The sequence below is a fragment of the Nipponia nippon genome, unplaced genomic scaffold (assembly GCF_047370975.1).
Source record: "Nipponia nippon isolate SJK-2023a ecotype South Korea unplaced genomic scaffold, ASM4737097v1 scaffold_4, whole genome shotgun sequence".
NCBI classification, from domain to species: Eukaryota; Metazoa; Chordata; class Aves; order Pelecaniformes; family Threskiornithidae; genus Nipponia; species Nipponia nippon.
The window spans coordinates 13,886,515-13,907,160 of record NW_028262358.1 but is presented as its reverse complement, the minus strand read 5'-3'; the positions used below and the strand labels follow the sequence as shown (position 1 = coordinate 13,907,160).

The 20,646-nt window shown below is 45.4% G+C and overlaps 1 protein-coding gene across 1 annotated transcript; it reads left to right on the top strand.

Annotated features, from left to right (window-relative positions):
• Window positions 1-560: 560 nt before the first annotated feature.
• Window positions 561-20,245, top strand: POLR1B (RNA polymerase I subunit B). Its single transcript, XM_087776834.1, has 15 exons — window positions 561-733; window positions 838-1,005; window positions 2,976-3,122; window positions 4,098-4,230; window positions 5,276-5,412; window positions 7,284-7,507; window positions 9,254-9,425; window positions 11,041-11,212; window positions 12,029-12,310; window positions 12,881-13,014; window positions 13,449-13,619; window positions 14,241-14,397; window positions 15,746-15,942; window positions 16,383-16,636; window positions 18,881-20,245. The coding sequence occupies exons 1-15, from the start codon at window positions 596-598 to the stop codon at window positions 19,761-19,763; spliced, it is 3,369 nt and encodes a 1,122-aa protein (XP_087632960.1). The 5' UTR covers window positions 561-595; the 3' UTR covers window positions 19,764-20,245.
• Window positions 20,246-20,646: the final 401 nt, after the last annotated feature.

Here is a 20,646-nt window from a genome sequence, read left to right as displayed (position 1 = left end):
TGGAGGCGGCAGGGAGTGATGTGGGGTGGGGTGGGTGTCAAAGCTTCCCCACCGCTGCTGCAGGGGCCCTGGGGGACGTGGGTGCAGATGTCTGGGGACACGGTGCTGGCAGTACCTGCTGGGGGGAGCATAGCTCTGGGGGACACAGCTGGGGGTGGCCGTGGGGCGCAGGGTGAGGGGCTGGGACGGGGGGACACGGCTGGGGTGGCCGTGCGGCGCAGGATGAGGGGCTGGGGCGCAGGGTGAGGGGCTGGGACGGGGGGACACGGCTGGGGTGGCCGTGCGGCGCAGGATGAGGGGCTGGGGCGCAGGGTGAGGGGCTGGGACGGGGGGACACGGCTGGGGTGGCCGTGGGGCGCAGGGTGGGGCCGGTGGGGGCGGCGGCGGGGCGCAGGCGCGGGAGCGGCCCTGAGGCGGGAGGCGGTGACGGGGCGGCTGTGCGCACGCGCGCTGCCCGGCACGCGGCGGTGCGGTGCCGCAGCGCCCCCCGGCGGCCCGGCGGCGGGGCGAGCCCTGCACGCGGCCCGGCGCCGCGTGCCCCCGCCCCCGCCGTTTACCCGTGAGGCGGCGCGAGGCGGCGGCGGCGCGTGCCGGCATGGCGGGGCGCGGCGGGGACCCCCACCGGCTGCGGCCGCGGCCACCGCGTCGCAGCGGGGCCCGGCGCGACCTGCCCGGCGCCCACATCCAGTCCTTCAACTACGCCGTCAGCGAGGGCGTCTACCGCGCCGTGCAGGTCTGGGAGGCGAGGGGCGGGCGGGCGGCGGGGGGGAGCGGAGCGGGGCCGCGGCCGGGGCCTCCCGGCGGGCTCCCGCCGCGCTTCATCCGGTGCCGTTGCAGGATCTCTCCCCGCTGGAGTTCGCGCTGAAGGACAGCCGGGTGTCGCTGGCGGTGACGGGGGTCTCCATCGCCCCCCCCGCCGTGCCGGCGGGAACGGTCTGCCAGGAGAGGAGGGTCTTCCCCGCCGAGTGCCGCGGCCTCCGCAGCACCTACCGCGGCCGGATCGCCGTAAGTGGCCTCGTCACGCCTGGCAGCTCCCCGTGGGGAGCAGAGCCGCCGGAGCCCTTCCCGCCTTTCTGCCTGCTTTGGTTGCAGACCCCTCCCCGCTTTCACCGGCCCCGGGGGGGTTTCCGAGAGCTCTGTCCCGCCCGGGGTCTCGGGTGTTGGTGCAGCGTGAGGTCGCTGCCCAAACTTCCCTCCAAACCGAGCTCGTAACGGGCCGGGGCCTTTTCTTTTCCCCCTCCTTTTCCACGGGACCCTAGCTGTGTGCTTCACTCTGCTGTCAAACTTGCCTTGCAATCGGCCGGCCGGTTCAGACGGCCTTGGAAGGAGACCCCTGTCATCCCAGAGAGCGTGACAATCCAAATCTTGTTTCTGCAGGAATCCAGGTTTCAGAAGCAGTGTTGCTCCCGAATAGAAGTCCAGAGTTACCCATCCCTCTTGTTCACATCATATGTTCATCATTTTTCTGAATTGCTCTGAAATTGGCTTAGAGAAGAAGCAGCATCCTCAGCAAATCTTTTCCTTTGCGCTGTGAAAGGATTGCACAGCCATTGCTGTTTCTGTTAAATTTGTGTAATTGTGTCTGAGCTGTAAGTTTGCATGAGGCACTCAGTGCAAGGGAATGCTTGCTTGTAATTTCAGCTTTTTTGTTGTTATTTTAGTTTGCCCGAAGCATTACAACTAACAGTGATAAAAGCGACTGTAAATGCAGTATCTTACCTGAACATGAATGTAGGGCAGTTGCAGATTGTTCACAGCCATTTTCTCAGTGGCTCTTAGATTTTCCTGAGCTAGAGAGACTTTTATTTTTCATACCTGAATTATTCCCTATCTTTTTTTCCAATGTTTGTTTGTTTATTTATTTTTTGAACGCATGTAAATGTTTGGAACAAAACATTTTGCTGTGCCTTGTGTGAGAAGGTATTGCCTCCTGCTTGGACAGGTTGGTTGGTCTCTCCCACTGCCTGCCCTTGCATGGCAGGAAGCAGCGTGTCATCATTCCCTGTTTCCACCGTGCTGCCTTTAACCACGTACCCCTCCCTCAGATTCTTCCTGCAGTTCATGCTTCCCCAAGATGAGAAGTGAGCCCTGGTCTGCTGAGCGGCTGCTCATACGGGAGCTGCTTTATACCTTTAGCCATCGCTTAAACTGGAGACTAGAACTGTGCAGAGGTCTTGGTGTAAGGCTGGACTGTGGATTTGGAGGGGTGCAGTAACATTTCCCTTCCTTTGCCTAGTAATTCCTAAGACGCGATTTACTCTTTTAACTGTTGCCAGGTGTTAAACCAATGTTTTTGTATTGCAATGCTGGTGTTTCTTTCCTGCGTGGCAGCAGCTCTTTTAAAGCCTGTCATTCTGCGCATAAAGTCAGGATTGTTTGCTCCCACAGTGCATTTTATCACTGCGTTTTTTACGGTCAAGGGGTCCTTCTGCAGACCCACTGCCACATCTTGTCATCGTAAATAAATTATTTTTTCACATGCACTTTTCTTTCTCACTTTTCAGTTCACTCATGGATATGTTGCTGAACAAGTCTTAGGAAGGGTCTCTGCAGGCTTGTAGTGGGGATGTCTTTTCATTGAGCAGCGTCTGTTTTCTTCTACTTTTTCTTTTAACTGTTTGCTAACTTCGAAGGTTTCCTGTCATATCCTGTGGCTGCCTTTTTTTTTTTAAGGCTGCTCTGTTGAAGGCTCTGAAAGGCAAAGTAGACTGTATCAACTTTGTTTACTCTACTAGCAGCTTCTTTACCTACTTCTAGACTTGTACTATTTTCTTCGGTAAACCCATGTTGACTCTTTTCCCTGGAGTAATCTTTATGCATGTGTAAATGTTCTGCTTTTTATTATCATTATTACCATTTTACAGCGATAGAATTTTGTGAGACAGATTGTGGTTATATTAAATGTACAGTTAATATAGCAGGAAAGATTAAAAGGGCAACTTAATTGGCTCCCTGTTTGCGTTGTGTCGTTTTAGGCTGACATCAGCTGGTCAGTGAATGGCATGCCACAAGGGACCATTAAACAGCCCCTGGGGTATATTCCAATCATGGTGAAGTCCAAGCTGTGCAACCTCTATAATCTTTCTCCACAAGAGCTCATAGAGCACCATGAGGAGGAAGAGGTAACGGGGATGTTGTGGGTCAGGAAAATCTGCATTTTATGTGAGCAGTATCTCAGGCCAGCTTCTCTTTACAGAACTTGAGCGTTTATATTTTATTTCAAGTTTGACTTGTTGTTTTCTCTGACTGTACCCTATTTATGGTGGTTCCATACAGCATCTTGAAAAATTTGCAGTCACAACTGTCTTTAAATACAGGATCTGTTTGGTGCTGATACCTATGGCTCCAGTATACGACTTCTCAACTGCTAACCAGCAACTGAGGCTATGTAGCTGTGAGTGAGCCTCTGTGGAGACAGAGATTTGGAGAACAGGCATTGAAAGAGACATTTTAATTCTCAGTTGTCTTCTGCAGCTTTTTCGTCACCTCCCCAGTAGCATGTCAGCTGTGGGGAATTGAATACGGAATTATTTAGGGCGGTATTTTGTGCTCACAAAAAGAGTGAGCAAACTATGAAAGAAAATCTACAATGGCATACTATTGCTGCCCGCCTAGCATGCCGCTTGTACCTTCATTCATAGTATTACTCGTTACTGAAATACTTTTTGTCTAATGGCATACCATTTGGGGAGCTATAAATTTATCAGTGTTAAGCTTGTATGTGACCAGAAAGAGGATTTCTGCATTGAAGATCCCTCCGGTTTATAAACTCAAACTGAGAACTTCAGAGTATTTATTAAAAAAATAGTTAATGTCAGCTCTTCAAAGCTGTTCAGGTTTTTTTTTATTTATTTTTTTTGTTTCTTCCTTCAAATTGTGGAACATGCATCCCTTTGCTTACACTATATGCTACAATTAGACTTAATAGTCACTGGCAAGGAGTGCAGCCTTTCCAAATGCAGTGCTGAAACATGTGTCTTGCTATGTGTTTCATAGTTAAAACATTAAATGTTTGTTAACATATATAATTACTTTTACTTAAAATGCTGGGTTACGAATTTCTAAGCACATTAACATGATTTTTCTTCTTCTGACAGGAAATGGGAGGCTACTTTATAATTAATGGCTTAGAAAAAGTTATTAGGATGCTGATTATGCCCAGGCGAAATTTCCCTCTTGCAATGACGAGACACAAATGGAAAAACAGAGGCCCTGGCTTCACAGAGTATGGTAAGCTGAACAGTTTCCTGCAGCATCCTGCTAGTAACTACTCGAGGATGAACAGGAGTGACCATCTATAGCTGACCTGTGGTAGTTTGTTTTGGTGTAGCTCTTGTGTAATGTTTATATTTTTTACTACACATAAAAATAAAGGGTCAACACTGCCGTAATGGTACAAGCATGAGGCAGGTGCTGGCCTTCTAGGAACTGTCTGAGCCGCTCATGCTGAGCAAGGAGACTGTACTCCAGGCATTGCAGTATGTGTAACCTTTTGTTGTGTGGAAGGTGTAACTAAAACCCTACCTTCAGTAGAAGTCAGTGTAAACTGCTGAACTTGTTTCATTGAATTTGTTTATCCATACTTCGAGATGGCACGTTTAATTTACATGAAGCAGATTAAGTAGATTCTTGGCTGTCCCATACCTATGTCATGTATACTCAGTAAAACAAGTTTAAAATTTAATTAAACCAGAAAAGTTACAGTTTTAAAATCAAGGGTTACCAGCTGCTGATTTGACTGGACCGTGGTGTTTCAGCACACACCGTAATTCCACATAAACTAATTTTGAGGCAGTGCCAGTTTAAGCAGTCCCATTTGTTTTATTTTTCTTTGTCCTGCAGTGGATAGCATGGGACAGGACCAGGAAACACTGCTTCAGTGGTGCCACCCGAACAGAAAGATGTGAAAACTTGACCTAGAGTGCCATTAGGAAGAGTACTTGTGTGTTGCTGAGTCTTACAACCTAAGGTTATAGACAGAATAGTTGAGGCTCGGGGCTTTCCTGTTCTTAAAAACTGTGTGCATCTTCCAAGCCTCCTAGCAAGCGTGCTGGCTGTCCTGAGGCATTTGTGCACTAAGAACTGCACTGAGCTGGTGTATTTATTTGAAATGGGAGACTGATGCTGAAACTAGTGATCTGCCTGGTGTTCTCAGCCATGAAGTACCCAAGTTTCTCTCGTGAATTGTCTCACACCTGCTCGGCCACGTCACAGCAATGCAGCCAGTTGGATTTGTACAGCTCACGTTGGTCTTTGCTTGTGTTAATTTTTGCAGGAGTAGTGATGCACTGCGTTAAGGATGAGCACACGGCAATAAATATGAACCTTCACTACTTGGAAAATGGTTGTGTCATGGTGAATTTCATTTTTCAGAAAGAGTTGTTCTTCCTTCCCTTGGGATTTGCTCTGAAGGTAAACAACTAATGCTCGTGCTTTCTGTGTTGAATAAACAGAGAAGTTTTGCTAAGCGTTTTTATTTAAGTAATGAGAAGCTAATTCCATATGAAGTGTTTTCAGTCATTCTTCTGAAGAATGGCTGAAGAACTACAGTCCAAACCGAGCCTGTGCCTGTAATGTAACACTCAGCCTTAGCAGAGGAAGCATGTGCAGGGTCAGGAGAGGAGGGGAGAGTTACGCAAGGGTTTCATGGCTTTTTGCTAATGAACGCGCTGGATGAATAGCTCCTGGAGGGTGTAAGAGTTTACCACCTAATGTGAAAGATCTCAGGAGTCTTTTTAAAACAGAATGCTGGCTGAGTGTCAGTGTGTGAACAACATTAATCATTAAAGTCAGGTTGTCCCATCTAAAAGTAAACTGTCTTTTTAAGGAGAAAAATAAAATGTTTTTGATTGGAACTGGAAGCAATAAAGATCTGGAAGGATCTATTTGAGCACGTTTGGTAGATGTAACCTGTTCTTTGGATAGCAGACAAAAGTTTTACTTGAGCCAAGACTTTTTAAATTCTCCTCTAAAAGCATGCTTTCTCTAGTAGCAGAGCCAGAGTACTTCAGCCCTGTATTTTGCCTATAGCAGCTAAGTGTTAAAGCAAATCAGAGGCCTGTGGCAGTACATGATGGAAGCATCGTGTAAATCAGCCTCAGTCAATTTGTATCTTCTTTCCATCTGCTGTATTCGCATTGCTGTTGCACAATGCATTTCACTCTTTTTTTCAACGCTTTTCTTCAGCTTTTGCTTCAACAGAAGTAGTTACCAGAAGTAGCTGATTACCTCTTGTTTTAATATGCAGAGGAATTGCACTGGCTCTCTGGTAGCTCGTGAGATCTCAGGATAAGCAGGCCATGTTGTCTGAAGTTCAGATTCCTCCACAAAGTGTCACTCTCTGTGGGTTTGCATCCTCCCTGCACCAATCAAGCTCAGTTCTGTACTGGTTTCCGGTGGTACATCCAGGTCCCGCTGCGGCAGACTGCTGCTTATGCAGCCCCACTGTGCTTCTGTTCTGGCTATAATTCTGGTTTCTTCTTGCTGTGTAATCATCCCAGTGCTCTCCTCTGTTGGACAAGAGGCAGCACGTGCCCTGGCTGCTTCCAGATTGTATATATCATGATTACCAAGCAGCAGAACTGAGCTTACATTGCGTCCCTTCATAAAGAAATCTGCCTTAGTGTCTTTTTCATGCAGCCTTCAATTTTTCCTGAACTTTTTGAAGCTCACTTAAATGTGATGAACACATACTTAAAGATGAGGCACGTTTGTCAGTAAATACAGAAGTCATTGGTGGACAACATATTTGCTTAACCCTGAGGTAAAGAACAACTAGGAAACCATTATAACACCAAGACCTAGGAACGTTGGATTTAAGTATGAGCTTTAGTATATGAAGTGCTGAAACTAAAGTGAATTCGTTCTAATAGCCTTCATCAAAAGGCTAAATTGCCTTTTGATTTGCATGAGAATAAGTAGCAGCTTGAGACAATGGTGAATTAAATTCATGATTCTAAGTGAGCTCATTCTGTAAAGATATTATTGGATCTTACCTAAACAAGAGATGCCTGTTAATTTAGAGGATACAAGTTTGTTTTTTTTTCCAGTGGTCTCATTGGATTGGGAGTACTTGTTGTGATCAGCATCGGGGTATAAATATCCGCTGCATTACTCTCTAAGGACCTCAACCCTGCAGTATTTTTCAGTTTGCATAGGTGGGAGGGTATTTCCAGAGGGCTGAAAACCCAAATCAGTGGGGTGCCCTATTTCTTTTGCTGTATTTTATGGACAGATGTTGCTATGACTTTGTTTTTCTGATCTGATACACTTCTGTCTTTCAGGCATTAGTTAATTTCCCAGACTACCAGATTTTTGAAGAGCTGATCAAAGAAAAGGAAGGTGACACCTTTTATGTGAACTGCGTTACTGAGATGATGAGAGCGGTAGTGGATGCAGGCTGTTTCACACAGCAAAACGTTCTCGAATACCTGGGAAAGAGCTTCAGAATAAAACTTAACCTTCCTGAGTGGTACAGCAATGAACAGGCTGCAGATTTCATTTTGAAGTATGTATGTATGTACGCATGTAGGAGTGTGTGATATCAGTGTAATTGTATTGAAATTATAGGCGGATTTAAGAGTACTCTGCCATATTATATCACACTTTGTTATGGTTTTCACATGCAGTCATAGAATGATAGCCAGTGGCCAGTTTTTGATGTGACTCCAGGATATTATGATAATCTGTATTTGCAGTGTTCAGAAATATGTATTTTAATGGTTGACACAAGTATCCCCAAAATGGTTTCAGGAGAGGGTATCGGTTGTTATTTAGATATGATTTTCTGGTGTATTTGATGAAAAACGTAAATATTAAAGATTAAGGAAGAGAAGGTTAAAACTAGGTCTGTGACTGCTCGAGGTTCCATTTGTTGAACAGAAATACTGCCATTTGTGGCACTTCATCAGTTTCCCACAGTCGTTGCCAACTATGATGAGAATTACATTTATCTTTTAAAACGGTAGAAATTAGGTGCTTTAAAGTCTTGCTTCTTCCATGGAATAAGTTAGAAAGGAATGGAAGAGCTGGCTTTGAAACTGCCAGTGTGACAGGCATTCAACGAAGTGATTTCTTTTTCTCCTAAAGTAGGTGTTTGCTCTTTGACAGATTTTTTAGCACATGAAAAGGATCATTTGGGATGCCCAAGTCCTTGAGTTCTTGTAAAGAGGGGGTGGTCAGGTGGCTGGAAACACAAAGACAGCCTGCAGGTGCTTCAGAGGGGCACTTAAAAGTCCATAGACCAACTGGAAGCACAGAACTTTGTACTGAGAAATGCGAGTGGATAATTTCAAGAAAGTTGGAATTACTCTGTGTTTGTGGGTTTTTTTATTTCTAAATATTCTGGTGGGTGGTTTGTTGGTTTTTTGTTGTGTTTTGTTTTGGTTTTTTTTTTATATGGTCTGTACAACCTTATTTGCCTCAGCTGAGGAGAGAGAAGAGGAGGAATAGTGAAAACATAAATTGGGATGTACCCTGTATGTCAGAGGTTCTGCCTTTGGAGTTTTGTCTTGCTTTGCAGTGAAGTTGTGAAGGCTTCAGTAGAGGGCAATGTAGAGCAGAGGTGAAAAGCACAAAAAGTCCTTGAGTGCTGATGGAAGACTATTGCACTTGTGTCTTGGAGAGCAAGTGATCTCAAGTGTCTTGGAAAGCAGTTGATCAGGTTTAGCAGGAGTTAGGTCTGGCTTTCCGTTTGCTTGTACCAGAGTGTTGTTCAGCCCACAATTTTCCACACGTGGGTGGATAGCAATGGAGATTTGGAGTTTTTGTGGCAGGACACTGATAATATTAACAGAAATGTTTTGTGGTTTGCTACTAGTTTCCAGCTCAGATTTGGGGTAGGGTGCACGTATGTGGATATCTATGTGTATATGATTGGTGTCAGAGCTACTGTAACATAACACACAAGCCTCGTCTGTTGACTGGCCCTGACTCAAATATCTGTTTACATAAACTGTATACTTATAAGGACATCTAACATGGAAGTGTGTAAAATCAATCTTTCACAAGGTTCACCTTCATTTAATCAACCAGGTATATCCTTAACAAAACTAGCCCCTTAAAAAGACAAGTTGATCACTTTTCAGCTAGGTTTTTTTAAATATTATTTCTTTGAATTTTCATATAATACTAAGGGCAACTGGAAAAGCTTGTGCCTTGTTAATCACAAAATTGTGATTATTTAGAAGAAACGTGAAGAACAGCTAGCAGGAAGAGATGGTGTTAGTTGTCCTTCTCCTTTCTCTTTCTCCAGCAAGTGTATCTGCGTACACCTGACAAACAGAACTGAAAAGTTCTACCTGCTCTGTATGATGACCCGGAAGCTGTATGCTTTTGCCAAAGGGGAGTGCATGGAGGATAATCCAGACAGTCTGATGAATCAAGAAGTGCTTACCCCGGGACAGCTTTTCCTTATGTTCTTAAAGGTAAGGTCTTAAGGGGTTTAAGCCTGTGAATGTAATGGTCATCCAGTCCAGTCCCCACAGTGACCATGGGGACAGAAGTGCAGGAGCCAGACTGAAGAGCGGGGAGCCTGGATATGCTATGAAGCCTGAGAGAGTGCTGGATGTAACCAGGCAGTGTAGCTGAGGAAGGCTTGGCTGCCTCAGTATAGGGTATTAAATATGCTGAAGAAAAGCCTGTACAAAACCTGGAATAAAGAGCTTCGTAGCCTTCCAGAGCAAATGAAAGCGCCTCATTCAGGGTGGGAGTCTGAGGAAGGCGGAATACCGATCCTTCTGGTGTTTGAAGAGGGTTTTGAAACAGCGTACTTCTGTTGTATCAACTGATATGGGAGTGGTAAAGATCTGCCTTGTTGTGGTGTTGCTGCTGTTTCACATGGCAAATGTGCAAGAAAAAACTGCCCCCCCCCATCTTCCAAAAGTGATGATTCGTGATGATGTTATCGCTCTCCCATCTTTAAATTCCTTTACGGATCAGGAAGTTGATGGCATGCTTCTAACTTATGCAGTTAATTTATTACTGGATGCAAAAATGTGGTTTCCTAATCTGTTCCAATTCAATATGAACTCAGTTTCTTTCTAGGGATTCCTCATTTGAGGATGCCGGGAGGAAAGTATTCCTGTTCAGAAGCTTGATTATCCAATGAAAATCGTTGTGGAATAGTAGTTCCCATCCCCAAGTAAAAATACTTTCCTGAGTTATCTAATAACTCTTCTAACCTTTCTTTTCCATTTTAGCCAAAATTTTCTTAGCATTGTTTTATTGAAAGATTACTAAAACCTCTCTTGAGTGGTTTCAGTGAGTTTAGAAATAAAACAAAAAGTGAGTTCTGTGAAGCATTTTAATGCTATATGGAACTGCCACCAGGAACCAGAAAAGGTTGCTTTCCTGCCTGGCCCTGTCAGATCAGCAGGGGAGTGAGTTAACAGCCCCTTTTCTGAATGCAAAGATCCTAAATAGACTAGAGCAGTAGACACAGTGTGGCTGTATACAGTGGATTTTTACTAAGAGTTCAAAGCGTTGTTGGGTATTTTATGTCCTTTTCCCTGTTTTTATATAGTATCTAAGATCACAGCAGTGATAAAATTACAGTTAAAATGAAAATCCAGTCCACTGTCTAAGATTGTCTCAGCAACATTTAAATACTGTGTGTCCATGGCCTTCAAATTTTGGTATCTAAACTTACTTCGTAATGTGGTTTTACTTTGTCACTGTATTTAGCAGGCTAATCAGTGGAGTTATTCTTGTGGTCAGATTATAGGTACCATTTCTGCTTTGGGTTTTGTTTGTTCTTTATGAAATTCTGTTCTTGTACTTTGTTTGCCAGACTCATCACCGGTCTGGATGGAAGTGATTACTAAGCAATTGGATGGGTATTTTCCTTGCAGGTCTGTGTTGGTGTGATACCATCAGCGTTTTGATAAAATGAAGTCAGTGTGGGAAATATGGCTGTTCACAAAAAGTTGTCCACCCTGCTGATTTCAGAGGATTTCTGTAGCATATGCAACTGATGTGAAGTTCTAATTTCAGCCTTTATTTTCCTGTTTTAAATTTAAATCTCTCACTTTTAAACCGTAGGAGAGGCTTGAAAGCTGGTTGCTATCTGTTAAGTTCGTTTTGGACAAAAGAGCAGAAAAGGCAGATATCAGCATAAATGCAGACAGCTTGGTGAAGGCATTCAGCCTGGCAACAGACTTTACAAAGCCATTTGAATATCTTCTTGCAACTGGTAACCTGCGATCTAAAACCGGTAAATCTTCAGGCTTAAGAAGCCTTTTTTTTTCCTGCTAAACAGAATGAGAAGCAACATAAAACTGAACTCTTAATTGAAAATAACTGCTTGCATGCAGACATTGTACACGGTAACTGAATTAATGAAAGTGGTGTGAGTAAAGGGATAATTGAGGAAAAAGGCAAGGTTTCTCCTCAAGCGTAGACTTTATGCGTGGTATGAAACAGGTTAGTTGTTAAAGCAAAGCCTCTACCCAGATCAGTAGTTGAAACTGAATTTAGCATTTTCCGGAACAGCAACCATATTTTGATTTTTCACAAAGATTATTTCTTCTCAGAAGGTGCAATCTAAGACAGAGAAGGGGCATTTGTTTATCAGGACTGCCCCATTCACTGGTCATGTGAGCTTAAATGGAGAGAAACTGCTTCACTAATGTATATTTCAAATTTACCTGGTGCTTCCCTGAAGTGTCTAGTGTGATGATGTTGTAATGGAATGCCCACTAGAAAATGAACTGAGATTAGAAGGCCACAGAATTTTAGTAAAAAGTACCAGTTGCAAATCCCCAAGCCGCTTCACGGGGAATGACTTCCACGTGTTTCTAAAAGCAGTTAGATTTTAAGCAATAGCTTGGAATTTAAAGTCTCTAGGCCTCTTACAGGTCACTGAGTTTGCCTGTGCACAGGCAACAGCACATGTGCCTTCTGTTGTTGGGATCCTGTGTGAGCATCTTTTGGGCTTGTCAGTGAAAAAGAAACAACTGCCTTGTAACATCATACTTTATTTGTTAAAGCTGGATGACGTCCTGACATAAATCTCAATTTTGTTCCCAAGGCCTGGGCATGTTACAGGACAGCGGTCTGTGTGTGGTGGGAGACAAGCTGAATTTCATTCGCTACCTTTCCCACTTCCGCTGCATACACAGAGGGGCAGCATTTTCCCAGATGAGAACCACAACCGTCCGCAAGCTGCTGCCCGAATCCTGGGGTTTCCTGTGCCCTGTGGACACCCCAGATGGAGAACCCTGTGGTCTGATGAACCACATGACAGCTGTGTGTGAAATAGTGACGGAGATGGTGCCTGTGACAGACATTCCACCTTTGTTATGTTCCCTAGGTATGTTTTACTGGCTTGATCATTTAATGAAGCAGTCTTCCTTTTTACCTTTCTGCCCTGCAAACCTGTATCTGGGAAAGGTCCTCCAGATACTATCACTGAACACTGTTAACTTGAGAAGGTGAAATCAAGTTAAACCTGTACTTACTGTGCTTCTGCTTAGTGGTAAGTAGCACGTTGTTTATACAGGTGTGTCAGCCTTTTGGAGAGCATAAAGTTCAATGTAAATGTCTCTTAGCACAAGGAATTGCACAGTAGAAGCTCTAAGAAATTGGACCAAGCAGTGACTTCCTAATGCTGCTGGTGACTTGAATTAAACTTCAGCTCACTTGTGATTGCCACCATAACGGGAATCCTTATTTCAATCAGAAAAATGGGGAGGGGAATGGCATTCTTAGTTGTGCAGGTTTTATATTTTCCATTCAGTAATCTACAGCTGTGCCCTGTAGGTCTGAATTTTTTGATGTCTCAGAAAGCTTTTTGGTGTGGATTGAGGCTTCCTGCAGAAATAACTTCTGTGTTATGTTTGCTTTTCTGGCTGTTCCTTCTACCAACCCCCTCTTGTCACAGGTGTCACCCCCATTGATGCGACTCCAAGCAAGCCTTACGCGGAGTGTTACAGAGTTGTGTTGGACGGCTCTGTGGTAGGCTGGGTAGAGTGGGAGCTGGCTCCTGAGATTGCAGAAACCCTCCGCCGTTTCAAGGTTGTCTTGTTTAAAATGTTTCTTGGCTAAACATCCTCAATATGCAGTGGTCAAAACTAGGCACGTTTAGAACTTTTTTTAAACTTCCTTTTTTTGTTTTTTTTTAATCTGACCCAGTAAGTTATCTTTAGCTGTATGTTAGTATTGGAGTGGGCTTTTCTGTTTTCCTTGTTTATATCCGTATGTTTGGTCTGCTGGTTTATGAAGTCATCATTTTTAGAAGAACTTTTTTTCTTGAAAAAGGTAAGATAGACATATTGTGTCCTTTTCTTGGTGGAGATTTTTCTGGAAGTATTTTTAAAATCTTTTCTCCACCATTTTGTATTAGCAGCTACACTTGTGGTTGGCATTTTCATTGTGTAGCCTGTTGGATGCAGCTTAACTAAATCAGTGTTGGTTTGTGTTTCTAAATTGGTATTCCTTTGCACAAACAGATAACACAAGAGAAGAGATTTCCTGCACGGGCAGAAGTGGTCCTTATCCCAATGACGGGAAAACCCAGTCTGTATCCTGGGTTGTTCATTTTTACTACCCCTTGCCGGATGGTGCGGCCTGTCAGAAACCTGTTTTATGGAAGGAATGAATGGATTGGTACTCTGGAACAGGTGGGGCTTTGCATATTTCCTTTACAAAGCTCTGACTATTACAGAAGTACCCAGCATGAAAAACAACGTTTGGAAAATATTTGTGAAAGGAACTGAGGATGCGATATAGGGAACTTGAGTTGAAGAGCTAGAATAGGTGGCAAAAGGGTTTTCTCGCCTCCTGCTAATTGGTTTCCTGTAAATGTCTTAGATGGACTGTAGGGATCTTTTTGAGATATTAAAATCTGCTCTCAGTATTAACTTAGTGAAGCGTTTGAGGCGAAGGATTGCTGTCTTGTGTGTACTGTCTCATCTTACGTTACATCATGTTCTCCAAATTGCTCATGGGCAGCCGAGCAGTGGATTGCCAGGGAACTTGCCCATTTGGAACAATTAAAATGGGAGACAGGAAGGAGGACATGTCACTGCAGTTTTGTATTTCCAGACTTGCAGTTGGTCTGTGATTGTGATAGGCAGTTTTACAGCTGTCTGGTATTTTCTTGCCTGCTAATACGCTAAGGTGCAGACAACGACCACAGCTAAAACTGAAATGGATAAAAAGACATCGGAGGCAGCTTTGTTTTGCTTCCTTCCCTTTAAAAGAAGGAAGCAAACGAGCGTTGTCCGATTTGATGCTTGCAGATCTTCATGAACGTGGCCTCGCTGGAGTCGGAGGTGGTGCCCGGAACGACCACTCACCAGGAGCTCTTCCCTCACAGCATTCTGAGCGTGGTGGCCAATCTCATCCCCTTCTCCGACCACAACCAAAGTCCACGAAACATGTACCAGTGCCAGATGGGTAAGTGTTGTAGTACCTAATGCTGCGAGGCCCTGGGCAAGGGAGAGGGGAAAAAAATGCCTCGCGTGTCTATTCCAGTGTGTCTTCCCGCATTCCCAGGTAACAGCTCTTCCCAGCCGTTGTTTCAACATTGAGGTTGATTAACAGCCATTTTGTTCATGGCAAAGAAAGTGAAGTCAGGTTTATCATCCTGGCTGCCTTCCAGTGGGCAGTTGTAGGTTGTTGCACTCATGTTGCCTTCCTTAAGCCTTTAGTAAGTTTTGTTTGGGTTTTTTTTTTCTTAATTTGATGTTGTTGATCACATAGACAAGTGAAGGGCACTGCACCAGCTGTTTGGTGGTGTTAGTGTCTGACAACTGTGCTGCCAACAGTCCTCTGGTCCCCACAACTGACAGAGGTTAACCTCCTTCTGACTGGTAGCTACAGCAGATGCTCTGCAGTAGTCAGTGTGAGGTTTCCTTGCCACCTGTTTTCAGTCAGCGACTGCTGTCTTGACAGTGCAGCTGTTGAGAGGACACTTGCTAGGCATCTCTTGCAAGAGAGTAATACAGCACTCTGGCAACAGGGTGGGTTTTGTTTCTGACAACTATTTGACAAAGATTTAAATTGATTTATTTGGTTGTCTGAAAGAGGTTGGAATAGGGTATGTAGTGGGATTTCAATCAGCTGAGGTGCAAGTGATGTGCAAGAAGCTTATTTAAAAAAAAAAAAAAAAAAGAGGAAAAAAAAAAAAAGGTAGGCGAAGAGAAAGCGTGTGGGTAGGGACTTCCAAGAGAGCAGGTCTCATTACGTCCATAGCATCGCTAGCATATTACATTTCTGACAATATTATCAGAAAGATGTCCTTAAAATGCTACCAATTTTTCATACTTTTCTGAAAGTACCAATGTGACTATGTTCAAAACTTGTTTTCCTTGCCAATATATTTACACTGCAGAAGCAAACACTTTTTGGCCTGGAAATACGTAAGGTGTGCCTCACTATGGGGAAACTCTGGGGAGATGAAAAAAAAAAAAAACAAACAAAAAACCCCCACAAAAAACCCCAACCAAACAAAACCAAAAAACACCACACCAGCCTTATTGGAGATTTTGAAATTGCAGAAAAGACACAAAATTACAAATAGTCCTTATGAAATGCTATGAAAGGAACTGAGTGTTGTGGTTCACAGAAACTTTTCTAGCTGGACTTAGGGCAATTATTAAATTCCAAGGGGGTTAAGATACAATCCCTCTAAATTATTTCCCTCTAAGTATTTCCAGCTTCCTTCTTAACAAGATACATGGAGGATGAAACATAGATTAACTTTGAATTGATGCTGAATAAATCCAACTTTCTTTCTTTATAGGAAAGCAAACCATGGGGTTTCCAGTTTATAACTACAAGGACCGCTCGGATAACAAGCTGTACCACCTTCACACTCCCCAGAGCCCTCTGGTGCGGCCCAGCATGTATGACTATTATGGTATGGACAGCTATCCCGTCGGCACGAATTCAATTGTGGCTGTCATCTCCTACAGTGGCTATGACATGGAAGATGCAATGGTAAGCCACCAAAAGGAGAAATCGTACTGTTCTGTAAAGGAACTTGATGGGGGGGCCTGGGAAGAAGCGTGGTACCTAGCTGAGAAGAGCCCGTTTTCTGCTTCTGCTGGTCCACACACTGTTAGGGCAGATATGGGAGCACAGTGGTTAAGTGGTGTTACCACAGTTAATGCTGGAGCTACTGAGAGTAGAGCAGAGCTCCCTTGTGCAAGGCAGAGCTACTGAGAGTAGAGCAGAGCTCCCTTGTGCAAGGCAGTGGGCTTCCAGCATTGAAAAATACTGGGGTTACAGGAGATTGGAGCCTTTTGAAACGGTGGCTTGCTGGGAGGCTTTGTTTAGGAAGGCAGTGTTAAAAAGGTAAGCATCAGATCGGAAAGGAAAAGCTTTCTTTGTTGAAGTTATTAGCAAGTCTTTAACAGGCCTTTGCTGCTTCCTTTTAGATTGTGAACAAATCTTCCTGGCAGAGAGGGTTTGCCTATGGAAGTGTTATCAAGATGGAGAGCATTGACCTTGCCCTTAAAGCCAGCAGGGCAGGCGATAATTTAGTATTTGGCGTCAGGCCTGGTGATCCGAACCTTACAGAGAAGTTGGATGCCGATGGACTGCCTTTTGTTGGCTCTATCCTACAGCCTGGGGACCCCTTCTACAGCTTCGTGAACCTCAGCACAGGGGAGACCTTCACGGTGTACTATCCGTAAGTACAGCTTGTCCCTCCTGGCTCCCCACGCCCGCTGGTGAGCAGTCTGAGAGCAGCTGGCCCTGATGAGCTGCAGTATCTTTTCCTCCAGGTGTTCCCTTTTCTCCTCACGTGATAGTGTCCTTGTCTTGACAGAGAGAGCATGAAGTTCATGTTCATGTAGGTGACTCCCATGTGTGTATCACGGCTTTTCCCTAAGCCAGTGTATGCTGCAGAGCCTGACTTATCCCAGGAAGAGAATCTGAGGCCGGTAAAAAGAAAGAGCTTGCAGAAATGTTTTGCTGTCTCCCAAGGACCGTTCCTCTGCCCGTCCCCCCCAGTCGTTTTCGGTAGCTTTTTGGTTAATTGACTCGCATAAGGTGTTCTGTCTAAAAAACCCAAAGAAACACCAAACGGAAAATCAAAACAAAGTGCCTCGTCCCAGAGACCTGCCAGAAAACCCTGTAAGCAAATTTGTTACAGGATTAGGGGTTCAAAGAGCATTTTTATTCACATTGCAGCTTCCGAACTGCTAGAATATTAAAATGTGTCAAGTATACGCCTCCCTCCCCCTGCAATATTTCAAGGATAAGTTTTGTAAGATTTTTGAACTTCATTTGAAAGAGAGAAGGCTGCTGAGGCTTTCATTAAAATCTTAATTCTTTCAGGAAAGGTAAGCAAAAACATTGACAAAAACTGCTACATGTAAATGCATCCTGCACTCCCAGTTGTCTGTACAACTTCAGGTCTTACCTGTGTCTCTACAGCATTGACAGAGTGAGGATAATGGTGTGTAGTTATTCACATTGTGAAGGCAAATTAGTTTGAGAAGCGCTTGGGTAACACAGTAACTGGCATTACTGGGAAAACCATTGTTTATATAACGGTGCCTTAGCTGCACCAGGGAGACTGCTGTGGACTCGTAGAATTAGTCATCCTGGTTGTAGAGCAGGGCTAAAAGATTCGGCACATGGTAGTGGGGATCTGTAAGCTCAGCCTCGTCCTTGCACTTGTGGAGCCCGCTTTGGCTTTCCCACCCCACGCTCCTGCTCCCCAGCTCTCTCATGCCAGCACGGCCTTAGTTGAGGTTCTTTACCCAGAGAGCCATTTTACCTCTGTACCATTCAGCTTTTGTTCATTCTTGGTCCAAATCAGATAATTATTTGGGTTCCTACAGAGAGATGAGGTTCCCAGCTCAGCTCTCAGTGTTGGCTCCTGCCCCCAGTTTGCCCCAGAGAGCCTTAAGATGGAGTTCTCCCTCCTGTCCTAAGTGCTGCATACGCTGCTAGATCTTATGCATGGCTTGGAAGAGAGGGAGGCTTTGACTTTGAAAGTTTGAACAGGCTTGGAAGAGGCTTATGAAGCACAGTTTTCTTTTTTTGGTTTGTTTTTTTTTTTTTAGGGGGTTTGTTTTTTGTTTCTGTGGTGGCCTGTACCCTGGTTGCATTTGGACATGGCAAAATAATAGCTTTGAAACAGAAGCTAAACTTAGGTACAGGCCTTCCGCAAACACTGTGTTCATTAGGACTTCAATGGAGAAGACGAAAAGTAACCTTGTCTTAACATGGGACAAAATGTATTTGTTCCTTAGCTGCCGTCTCCAGAAGGAGTGGAGAGTTTGGGCTGACGGCTCTATTACAACCATTAAGCCTGCAGCAGATGCCTAGCACGTGGAACATGAGGCTGAGGGTTCATCTGCAGCAGCAGCACACCCCTGAAAGAGGCACTTGTTGGCAAAGCCCTCTCAGCTCACATTGCGCCTTCCCTTTCTGCTCTGAACTTCCCTCTCTGCTTTGCACCGAGCCCGGTTCTTTATTTTGGTATCCCACCAAGATGCTGTGAATTTATTGGGGGTAGGGAGAGGGACTGCTGCCTCGACACAAAACAAATGGCACGGGGGTGCAGTTTCTCAGATAAAGTGCGATACAGATGAATCAGGTTTAAATGATCTTTATTTTAAATCACGGGTGGCACATTACCTGATCACCTGAAAACTGTAGCTGTGTTTCTAGTATTAGAAAAAGCAAATGAATGGCACTTGTGTGATGCCGGTGTATTGCTTCCTTGCCCTAATTCTTACGCGGTCTGATTTCCCTCGCTACTGAATAGTACTTCTCAAGAACGATGTTGTTCCCCAGCTGTCCCAAGGCATTTTATGAGACTTAGGAAGTGGTTTGGTTTTTTTCCTTCGTTTCTCTTTCCTAGCTAAAAATCATGAGCGCACCTGACAGCTTTGCTGTGATTGTTTTTCCACCTACACAGGAATAAGGAAGTCGGCATTGTAGACAACGTCAGGTTATGCAGTAATGACCGTGGCACCGGGAAATTCAAGAAGGCTTGCATCACTGTGAGGGTTCCCCGAAATCCAACTGTCGGAGACAAATTTGCCAGCCGTCACGGACAGAAAGGTATCCTGAGCCAGCTCTGGCCAGTCGAGGATATGCCATTCACGGAGAACGGGATGGTTCCAGACATCCTTTTCAACCCTCACGGCTTTCCCTCCCGTATGACCATTGGGATGTTAATCGAGAGCATGGCGGGGAAGTCGGCGGCGCTGCACGGCGTCTCCTACGACGCCACTCCCTTCACCTTCACGGAGAAGAACGCCGCTTTGAAATACTTTGGTGAGACTTTAGTGAGCGCAGGTTATAACTTCTTTGGGACGGAAAAGATGTACAGTGGCATCAGCGGCCTGGAGCTGGAGGCGGAGATCTTTGTGGGAGTGGTGTACTATCAGCGCCTGCGCCACATGGTCTCGGACAAGTTCCAGGTGAGGACAACGGGGCCCCGAGACGCTGTCACCAACCAGCCCATCAAGGGGAGGAACTTGGAAGGTGGGATTCGCTTCGGCGAGATGGAGCGTGATGCTTTGCTGGCTCACGGCACGTCTTTCTTGCTGCAAGACCGCCTGTTCAACTGCTCCGATGGCTCCGTAGCCTACGTCTGCATGAGCTGTGGCAGCATGACCTCTCCTGTGCTGGAGAAACCGCCACACTCCTCCTCTGTGACAAGCAACAGGAGGTACTCCTGCTCCGTCTGCAGCGAGGTGGACACGATCGAGGTTGTCCCGGTGCCCCACGTCTTCCGTTACTTTGTGGCGGAGCTGGCAGCCATGAACATAAAAACAAAGCTCAACGTGGAGTAGCTCTGTCCTCGGGCACGGCGATGCTGCTGCTGGGAGGGAGGAAGCATGGGTCAGTCCTGCCTTTGCCCCCCGCGGGTTTCAAGCGTTTAAGTCAGTTCTCAGGTTCTTCAAACGTTTGCGAGATTAATTTGATGTTTGTATCGAGACGGGGGCGGTCGCCAAGCTGTATGGCGAGGAAATGCGGCTCTCGTGAAGTTCGTTTGCGCTTCCTAAGGGATCGCTAGCTCTTGAGATGTGGCGTGTGGAAATCAAGCAATATCACCGCTCCCACTGGGCTGCTGGGTTGAGAGCGGCGGGGGTTCTTCGTTCTCTGAGCGCTGGCTGCAGCTGCAAAGATGAAGAGGTCATAAAACAGCATGAAGTGAATGCTGGAAATGATGGAGAAAAAAAAAAAAAAAGAGATATATTTTGTTTTTTTGAAGAAAAATCCTTGCAAAACGTATGCCTTAATGATGGGTACGTCTTAAAGTGATTGGACATGTTTTGTTTTGCTTTATTTCAATACATACACCTCGAAACTCATGAAGAAGGCACGAAGTTCTGCCCCACAACCCCGCAGCCTTGACGGCAGGAGACCGCGGTGGCCGAGCCAGGCCTGTCCCGGGAGTTTGTGGTGTCGCTGAGCCCAGCAGCTCTCCTGGTGCGGCACTGCAGTGGGGGTATTTTTGGGTTTGTTTGGGGTTTTTTTGGTGTGTTTGGCTGAAGAAGAAAGCAGAGGCCTTTCCAGCCTGGCTCTGACCCCGGACCTCAGCCAAACAGCCCAGTGGGACGGGAGCTGGCCCTGTCACTGCTGCTGGGCTCCGGCCCTGCTCCCCGGTGGGGGCCGGCTCCCGCCTGCCCTGTCCCCCCACGCTTCCCCTTCAGAGCTCTTTCGTACGTTCCC

Bases quoted from the DNA above. Each gene is read 5' to 3' on its own strand.
- POLR1B (XM_087776834.1), top strand. From the start codon at position 596: ATGGCGGGGCGCGGCGGGGACCCCCACCGGCTGCGGCCGCGGCCACCG. The intron at 5,413-7,283 runs GTAAACAACTAA...TCTGTCTTTCAG, and splicing joins CCTTGGGATTTGCTCTGAAG to GCATTAGTTAATTTCCCAGA. The intron at 13,620-14,240 runs GTGGGGCTTTGC...TGATGCTTGCAG, and splicing joins GGATTGGTACTCTGGAACAG to ATCTTCATGAACGTGGCCTC.